The sequence below is a fragment of the Micromesistius poutassou genome (genome assembly GCF_964030765.1).
Source record: "Micromesistius poutassou genome assembly, chromosome: 5".
In the NCBI taxonomy this organism is placed as follows: Eukaryota; Metazoa; Chordata; class Actinopteri; order Gadiformes; family Gadidae; genus Micromesistius; species Micromesistius poutassou.
The window spans coordinates 14,569,855-14,579,773 of NC_140275.1; the positions used below are offsets into that span (position 1 = coordinate 14,569,855).

Below are 9,919 nucleotides of genomic sequence, written 5' to 3' on the forward strand. Positions count from 1 at the left end.
GACACCAGATTGCCATTTGACTTTCTTGCATGAACAATTTATTACGAGTACAGCAGTGTAAAACATATTGATATGATTTTATATTTAAAACATTTTAAAATATGAATGTGATATTTTAATGTTTTCAATATTTTGATAATGGAATAATTTGTAATGATGCACAACACAAATATGACATCTGAATAAAGTTTTTTCTTGTAATATAAAGCAGTATACAGTATACTGTGACATAATGCAAGTGTAACAGAATGCTCTCTGATTCCCAAAAATAATCACATTTGTTTTGGGAAAATACTGTATTCACATAAGGATCTCTAAAAATGAATCAAATATACTAAGTAGACTCAACTAATGGAATTACAGTTGGTTGTGCTTAAATCAATAGATAGGGCCTTTATATAATCTAAAACAACAACATGCTCCTTTCAGCATCATTTAATGAGCCATATGCATGATAGGGCGACCCAATAAGATAGCCGCTTTACTAGCGAGCTGATTGCAGAGAGAACCAAACATCCTTCTCTGGAATCAGGCGCGGCTTTCCTTCAGTGCCTCGTATTCATTCGCCATCACACTTTCTCCAAATGCAGAGGTCTCCGCTTTGGTTCTCCTCGCTTCCTTCGACAGTCTCTCAAACCTCCTTAAAAAAACGACGACGGCAACCAGGAGCAGCGCCTGAACCAACACAAACACAAACAGGCAGACCTGGGAGGCCAACGCCAGGTCACAGTACCAGTAATGACAAAACTCCAGCACCTCGTCCTCGGTCAGGTGCATCACCAGCCTCCCCCTCAGGGTGGGAGGGGAACTGCAGCTGATGTTGCGCGGTAAGAGAATGCTGCTGGGCTGACGGGTCAGCAAGGCCCGCAGATAGAGCACCCCGCAGTCGCATGCCCACAGGTTGCCATGGAGAGTGACGGAGTGGAGGTTGGGTAAGTCGTCCAACAGCCCATTGGGTAAGATGGTCAACAGGTTGTTATGGAGATTGACTTGGGTTGTACCAGGAGGGAAATGGGAGGGAAGCATCGAGCTGGTGAGGGACTTGTGGCTGCAGTTGACGTGACCACCCTGGTTGCAGGTACACGAGTGAGGGCACACAGATGACCCCTGCCCTTTGACTCCAAACAGGAAGAGCAAACTGAAGAGCAGAAGGTCCATAATGTCGTTGGAAGCTCTGAGGAGAGGGAGGAGAAAGGAGAGTGGGGGGGAGAGGAGAAGAGATGAGAGGAGAAGAGAGGAGAGAGGAAAATGGAGGAGAAGAGAGGAGAAGGGAGGAGAGAAGAAGAGAGGAGAGTGGTGAGAAAAGGAGTGGGAGAGCGAGAAGAGAGGGAAATGAGAGGAGAGGATATGAGGGGATATGAGAGGAGAAGAGGTCAGGAGAGAAGAGAAGAGATGAGTTGAAAAAGAAAAGAGGAACATTTTATAATAACTTTTGATCAGCATTTAGTGGATGAGTCCAGTCATACAGTACAATACGACTAACACAATTTATATAATGTCCTGGAAAATAACAAATTTTGATATGTTATATATATATATATATATATATCCAGTAAAGGATGCCCATTGAATGTGTCAAAGACTGATAAGAGATATGATAAATGCCTGTTATAAAAGGCTGTTATAAAGAGCTTCCTCCACAATGCTCTAAATGAAAAACACATAGGGGTTGAACAACAATGTAATCGTAAATTATGTTTAATAGAAGCTTATCTATCACAGAATTAAATGTTAAATGAGGGTCTCAAAATGTCTATGGGTTTGATTAAAGATATAAGGCATGATCACATATTCAATTGCAGTTTTATTACACTACTGAACTACACAGTATAAAAGTAACACATCTAGATATTAAATATAATTATTAACCAGATGGTGGCCCTGAACGCAGTTTTCCAAACAAGTATGACAAACAGAATAAGCAAATGTTTATTCTAAATATAAAGCACTGACCTATTACTGGGAAAAACTAGGACTTTAATGGACCAGCTTAAACCAATATTAAACTACGCCTTTATATGCATCATGGTTAAGTCAGTGTAATGGTATCATGAAATTTATTGAATGGAGAATGGAGAGTAATTTACCTTCTTGAGTTTGCGTATGCAGTCGGTCCACAGCGTTCTTAGCTTTCTTTGACAAGTACGGCCTATGGGACTTTGTCACAGTCTGTGAGACGTGCAGCTGGCCCTTACTGATAAAGCTCCCTGTAAGTGATGTCTCCTCAAAATCTCACACAAACACACACACACACACACACACACAAAAACATACATTTGAGGCAGACACAGGAAGTGTCTGAAAGAGCCTTTGGTAGTGACATGGTGACAGCGTAAATCTATCGCATCAGCATATTTGGCTGGAGTACATGTCAGCTGGGGGATTTCCCGACGATGCTATGGTTTAAACCGACTTGAAATTGCGCCAAAGCAGGAATGCTCAGTTGCATTGTTTTGAGATAAAGTTGTTCAATAATGATAACTGTTTCGTTTTTCTCTTCATCCTATTATGTTCATCTTTCCGTGCCATCAAAGACAATATCCCATTTTCACCTTCCCCTCCATGTGTCATCATAGAACTATAAATACACACAATGCGCCAAAACAAATGCATTGACATCAAAGTTCAAAGGTTTGTGAATCCAGTCTGTTTATTTGCCATAGGGTCATAGCTCGGGGAACAAGTGACAACCTGAGACCTACAGCACTGCTCAGGCAGATGGAGGTCACAGCCTTAAGGGTGGAACAGGTAGGATACAGCACTTTAATCACACCAAAGCGCATGTGAACACACACAGACATGCGTGCACACGCTCGTACGTCCGCACTCAGACACACACGCACACACACAAGCGCATGCATACACATACGTTTGCTCACTCACACACACACAAACACACACACTTTACAATATATCTCCTAACACAAAAACTTGCGTTGTAAATAGAGAAATGTCAACTTGTTCCTTAGGTTTGATCTGTATATTTAACCGGTATGTATGCTTCAACAAAACACAGATCATGATGCATTTGAAGGAGACACAGGGTCTGGTCAGGTCTCATGGTTATACTAACCAGCGACAGAGTTAACTGTAGCATGCTCTCACATGCACTACGTACGTTACCGTAGCAACCTCATAAGCCCTTTCGTTCACATTTAGCCACTGGCAATAAGTGCATTTTAACATAGACCGGCAAATGTAAAAAGATTGAAAGAAAATGTTCAGGCAGTCAAACACAATAAACAAGGGAAACATCTTTTTTTTTGTTCTTATGAATCAGTTAAAATAAAAGTTATTGTAGTAACGCTACAAAAATGCATTATGGACGGACTCTTAAGAATATATATCAGACAATATTTATAGGAGATGGAGGATGTTTCACACACACACACACACACACACACACACACACACAGGCATACACACACACACACACACACACACACACACATGCACTCGCGCTCACTCGCTCACACACACACACACACACACACACACACACACACACACACACACACACACACACACACACACAATAAAAAAGACTATGTTTAGCAAACATCATAAAACTAAGCTACCTTACAAAGCATTTTATAGCACAAATAGTCATACCCTGATGAAATATCCAAAAAGTTTAGCATAGAATTTATAAATTAGAAACATTGAGTAGTAATTTAAATTACACATTTATATTATATATGTTAGAACTAACCACAGCAAGGGGGTCCAACCAAACCGGGGGAAAAGGCTCCAAAAATACCCTCCAATATAGCACAGTCTGTCAGCCAGACCGAATATACAAAGCACCAAGTACCATGAGATCACATGTACAGCTGTCACTTGTCAAAATATATCACTTGTTTTGAGTTGCGTTAAGTGCTGTTGCAAAGTCTGACTGCAGTTCGGGCTTTGAACAGCAGGTGTCGCTGTAGTACCGGCTCTGCGCACTGTCGGCCGTCACTGATCCTTCTCGTGCATCTGTTGCTGCATCTTGTTCAGCATCTCTTGCATCCTTTTCAACTGCAAACAGAGAGGAAGAGGAGGTTGAGGAAGGTCACATAGATTGTGGTGTTCCTGAGATCCTAAGTTGGTTGTTCTGGTATATCGATTACGGTTGTTGAATTTAGACCATGTGATTCTTTATGTTAACTTTGTTAGTGAGCTTGGTTTGTAAGATCATGATCATGCAGGAATCCATTTTCTAGGACTAATCAGCGTCCTAAGAGGAACTAGGTGATCTACGTGATACCTGATGGATGGTGATAGACAGATTGTTCATCCATCACCTGCAAAGTGTTTTTTGGAAGAGCTGACCCTTTTCCAAACCCTTTCCAAGGATGACACCCCTGATGGTTCTTTATAACAAACAATCTGCTGTGTCAGGTTAACTAAAAGTACTAACTAAAAGCTTAAAAATAATAAAACAAATGAATCATGTGATCTCAAATCCCCTTATATTATATCATGTAATGTCATGTCATGTCACATTATACCATGCCATGTTGTATCATGATATATTGCATTATAAACATAGAACATGTAGTATGTTTTACATGGTACACGGTTGGCCAATGTGTCATGGTTTAAACAGCCATGTCAACCATGTACCTCTTCGTCTTTCATCTTGATGAGTTTCTCTGTCTCCGCGTCCGGAGTGGACAGGGGGAGAATCGGGATGGGGCTCTCCATCCGGTTGTCCTGAGCCAGTTTACTGGGAAACAAATGGAGGTGGAAGAACAATCATATCACAACTTGTAATCTGCAGGAATCAGCAGTGAACACAGCGTTTACGCCACACGTTTAAACCAACAAGACCGACACTACATGACCCACAGCCCCCCTCCCCCTACACACGAGTGAGAGCCAACATGTCGCACGAGCGCACAAGCTCATGCACGCACAAACTCACATGTGCATACAAACACATAAACACACACACACACACACACACACACACACACACACACACACACACACACCTTGTCATCTCCTGGATGCACTGGGCCCTGTAGTTCTCGTAGTGCACGTCACAGGTCACATCCTTCAGGTCGTGCATGTGAGAGCGGATCAGCATGTTCCTCAGCTTCACAAAGTCACAGTGGGACTGGTTCTCCACTGAGAGAGACACACAGAGACAGAGAGAGAGAGAGAGAGAGAGAATGAGAGAGAGCCATAGAATCCATCATTTCATGATGATGTCCTTATTTATTTATCCTTTAGCTATTCTATTTTCGTTTATATTTCTGACTTGAACTGAGCAACTCTAAGAAATAATTTCCTCCGGGATCAATAACGTCATCAGAGTCAGAATCAGAATCATAACATTGGGTATTCAAATTTGTATTCATATTTTATTTATCTTCTTGTCTTCTCTTGTGCGCTGTTCATTGTGCTGCCATAAACACGATCCTCTGCTGCTATAAAGTTTCCTCTTGCATGATATCAATAGCGTTGCCCGATGCAGGTGTGGTGGAATACCTTCCACGATGCCCCAGGGGTACAGCCTGCCTCGGACTCTCTGGCCGCGAGCCTCCACCACTGTGTTGCTGCCGATCACTGCAAAGGGAGTGCACTCCTACACACACCAACACAGAGACACGTCAGAGGCACACTTTTGTATGGATGACCTGGATTCAGGAGGAGGGACAGTGAGGGAGACAGCGAGATCGCTCAAACCATTCATGCGAACGTAGCATACATACACAGAGCGTTTCCCTGGAAACGGTATCCACAAATATTGTAATAATATTGCAAAAAACTAACTACTGAAACTCTTTACTGTCAAATACACTAAACTACTAGGACATCTAAAAGATGAACCAAGCTTTAAAAAATAATATTCTTAAACAACAGATTACCACACATGTAGTCACTATATATCTGCAAAATATCGACTTATCAATGACTTTTGTTATTTAAATGTAGTTATATCAAACAGTAATATTATGAGTTGACCATAATATCGAATGGGGTACATTCACATTTCCATCAATATGAAGTACTTCTTCAACCAGCTATTGCAACTAATGCCTACTGGTGAATACATACAACAATACAACAACATGCAACTTCTCTGTGAGACATAGAAATGTAAGTGTTCCTGCAGGCTCACTCACCTTTAGCTCCTTATCCATCTGTTTGAACTCCTCGTCCTCATCAGAATCACACTCGGGGAATTGGTACACTTTAATGCCAAATTTCTCAATTTCCTCTCGTATCTAAAACCGCACACATACACACACAGGCACAGGCACAAGCATGTTGGCACAAGTAGGCGCACACGAAAATACACACACACACACACACACACACACACACAGAATAACACACAAAATAAGAATTACAAGGTTGTTCTCAGCCGCACACATCCACTCACACACAAACACACATTGAGCTCTGCTCACCCGGTCTTTGAGCTTCTTGATCTCATTGGGTGTGAGGCAGTCAGCTTTAGCGATGAGTGGAACTACGTTGACCTTTTCATGAAGAGCTCTCATGAACTCCACATCCACGGGACGCAGCCTGTGAAGCAAAACACAGCCTTCAATAACAAGAGATTTCATATGAACATTTTAGAATAGCAATCCCACCTGAATGCATAATAATACTATTGCATAAAATAGCCACATTTATGCATGTTTTATGCTATTACCAAACAAGATATGACTTTAAATTTGTGTTTTTACTGTAACTTTAAATGATCCAAAGCCAATGCGTGCATTTGTGCGTGTGCGTGCGTGTGTGTGTGTGTGTTTGTGCGTGTGCAAGTGCATTATTACCCGTGTCCAAAAGGTGGTATGAAATACAGGCAGCAGTGGACTCGGTTGTCCTGGATGTTCTTTCTGTTCAGTCCACTCTCATCTCTAAAGTACTGCTCAAACTGCTGATCTATGTAGTCTGTGATGGGCTTCCAGCTGTATGACACAAACGCACACCACACACACACACACACACACACACACACACACACACACACACACACACGCATTAGCAATTTGACATCAATTTGTTCCAATCAGAGACAGGTATCGACGGAGGTAAAGACTTTGACCTTTAACTCACCACTGATTGTTATTAACGGCATCTCCGAACCCTGGGGTGTCCACGATGGTCAGCTTGAGTTTCACCCCTTTTTCCTCAATGTCTACTGTGTGCTTAATGATCTCCACAGTTTGGTTAATACGTTCTGCAAGATAAAATACGATTACACTTTATTAAACCCTGAAGGGTAACTCAGGGGTAACAGGGGTGTGTGTGTGTGTGTGTGTGTGTGTGTGTGTGTGTGTGTGTGTGTGTGTGTGTGTGTGTGTGTGTGTGTCTGTGTGTCTGTGTGTGTGAAAGAACCGACCTTCAGCATTGAGCAGCTTCCGGTCCTTGTAGAGGTCAGTAAGGAACAGGCTGTTCACCAAAGTGGACTTCCCCATCCCAGACTCTCCTGCAAAAGAGGTAAAGAAAGAATAGAAGAACGAAAGAATGAGAAAAAGACAGGAAGAAAGAACGAAGGAACAGGTAGATGAAAGATAGAAGGAAAGAAATAGGGGAAAAGGGATCAAAAGAAAGACAGAAAGAGAAAAAAAAAAAAGGGAAATGAATGAAAACCATTTGCATATAAATGCCCTACAGACTCACATTTAACAATTCAGCATTGAGACTTTTCTTTTTAAATAACAGGCAGTACGATTTCAGTCTACCACTCTCCTATATCCCCTTACCGGCCACCATGAGTGTGAAGTCGAACCCCTTCTTCACAGACTTCCTGTGCACCTGGTTAGGCAGGGTGGCGAAGCCCACATACTGCTTCTCCTGCAGGGAGAAGAACAACGGAGTCGGGTTAATAGAAGACAAAGTCTATAAAGTTAAGACATATGCAGACGACATTATCCTGTAGTTAATTGGGGTGAGGCGTTACTGTTACTGACTAAAGTGTCCCCTAGCAGAGCGGCCATCTCACAAGGTGCAGAGGGCTCCATGAATCACACAGGCACAGATCAATTCAAAATGCGAACACAGGATCGATTTGGCGGCTTCTAGGTCTGTGAAATATTCCACAAGCGGCGGGCAGGTTCTATAAAGTACAAAATCTACAAGTGGACGGAAAAATGCATTGCTATTGCAATCTGTATTCTGCTGAGCCGACCAAGAATAACGAAGACCTCAGCTTTTCCACCCAAAAACTCTCTCTTGCTCTCTCTCTCTCTGTTGGTCTCACTCCCCATTACACACACACACACACACACACACACACACAGCCCAACCACAGGATACCAGCCTATGAATGCAGACAGCTAGTTTGATTTTGGCAAAATATCATCCTCGCCCCTTTACCCAATAGGCCGTCGAGATTCACAAGCGTAAACAGAGACTCACAGCCAGTTTTCCTCTATCTGGTAAGTGAGTCTACAGACAGAAGTTATGTTGAACAGAAATGAAAAGCCCCTTTCATTCTCAAAGAGCGCAAGCCAAACACAGTCAGTGTCCTTTGCTAACTGTCAAAATCTGTCATGGGCATTTCCGACAAGCCCATGGGCAAGGGGTCTACAAACACTCTCGAGGGCATATTCATGCGCCTGAGCAAACACACACACACACACAAAGACATTCACATGCACACTTACACATGCACACACAGTAATCATCCATAAGAGATTCACCCCAACAAAAATTCCAATGTCGACATTCACGCACTCAGCATAAAAACCCACGAGACGTCACAGACTTGATGGGAACCAGGCGTTCCCAATCCAACCTCTTTCCACACCAATCAATCCAGCCCTATTAATCTGTCATGACATCACCAGAACAGCATGCACAACACATACGCCTGAGCCGTACACCTCAGGAACGTGATAGAGGAGAACAAGACAACACAGGGCTCCTCCACGGCGGGACTTTGGTTCATGAGCACGAAGCTAACCCCCCGAGCAACACATATCCCGCCGTACATCCCTTCTCAGATGAGTTAACGGGACGTCCCGGCGCTTCAGGGCTTTACCTTCTGCCTGGCGGTCCGGACGCGCGGGCACAACAGACGCTCCACTAGTTTCTCCTGAAGCATGATGGCATCCATACCAGACCGCACTGACACGCACCGGGTAGAAGAAGGGTTAAAAAAAAAAAGCCACGTGCCCCCCTGGAGCAAAAAAAACCTCTCAGTGCGAGGTCAGAGGGGGAAGGGGGGGAGGAGGAGGGGGAGAGCCAGTCAGAGAAATGCGAGGAGCGGTGTGAGCCGAGTAGAAGACGTCCTCGCCTCGAGTTCCCCTCACTTAATTCATCTCACCGCGCAGCCTGCTTCCTGTTTTCACTCTTTACGAGTGTTCCTCCCACTTCACCTCCGCCGGCATCCCTCCCTTTTCTCCCCCCTCTTTCTCTCTGTCTCTCCATCTCTCTCTGTTCCACGGTTCTCATGCCCGCCGTGCCCTGTTCAGACAGGTAGATAGGAATTCTCGCAAAGAAGGGAAGAAGGGAGACAATAGAAAGAAAGAGTGAGAGAGAAAGAGAGTGTAGTGGGACAGAAATAGCAAGAGGGACAAAAAAGAAAGAGAGAGAAAGGGGTGGGGGGAGGGGGGGGGGGGGGGTCAGACTTGGAAGGGAGGGAGACAACTGACCAGAGAGAGGAAGAGGGAGAGAGGTGGTGAGAGGTAGCAATTTGAGAGCGAGAGAGAGCGAGAGAGAGAGAGAGAGAGAGACAGAGAGAGAGACAGAGAGAGAGACAGAGAGGGAGAGAGAAAAGGGAAACCAAAGGTCTAAATGAAAACATTCACTCACTCTGCATCTGCCACAAGAATGTGGACAACTAGCACATTTGGAACACATTTGATCATATCACATGAGAATGAAATGAAATTCAATGAATTTATTTTATATGGAGAGCGGTGACCAACTATTTATAGGGACCTTGGAACGGAGATGGGACAGATTA

The 9,919-nt window shown here is 43.5% G+C and overlaps 2 protein-coding genes across 3 annotated transcripts; both read right to left on the reverse strand.

The window, feature by feature from the left end:
• Positions 1 to 160: 160 nt before the first annotated feature.
• On the reverse strand, positions 161 to 2,149 carry gp1bb (glycoprotein Ib platelet subunit beta). Its single transcript, XM_084468373.1, has 2 exons — positions 2,088 to 2,149; positions 161 to 1,174 (listed from the first exon to the last, which is right to left on the reverse strand). The coding sequence occupies exon 2, from the start codon at positions 1,156 to 1,158 to the stop codon at positions 529 to 531; it is 630 nt and encodes a 209-aa protein (XP_084324499.1). The 5' UTR covers positions 1,159 to 1,174; positions 2,088 to 2,149; the 3' UTR covers positions 161 to 528.
• A 1,808-nt stretch (positions 2,150 to 3,957) lies between these two features.
• On the reverse strand, positions 3,958 to 9,067 carry septin5a (septin 5a; the record flags this gene model as incomplete). Of its 2 annotated transcripts, none has more annotated exons than XM_084467789.1 (11): positions 3,958 to 4,020; positions 4,609 to 4,711; positions 4,980 to 5,115; positions 5,479 to 5,575; positions 6,117 to 6,218; positions 6,405 to 6,522; positions 6,780 to 6,914; positions 7,063 to 7,186; positions 7,349 to 7,435; positions 7,713 to 7,803; positions 8,993 to 9,067. In XM_084467789.1, the coding sequence occupies 11 exons, from the start codon at positions 9,065 to 9,067 to the stop codon at positions 3,958 to 3,960; spliced, it is 1,131 nt and encodes a 376-aa protein (XP_084323915.1). The 2 variants fall into 2 exon arrangements, with proteins under 2 accessions (XP_084323915.1, XP_084323914.1); XM_084467788.1 differs by having other exon boundaries at positions 4,962 to 5,115.
• Positions 9,068 to 9,919: the final 852 nt, after the last annotated feature.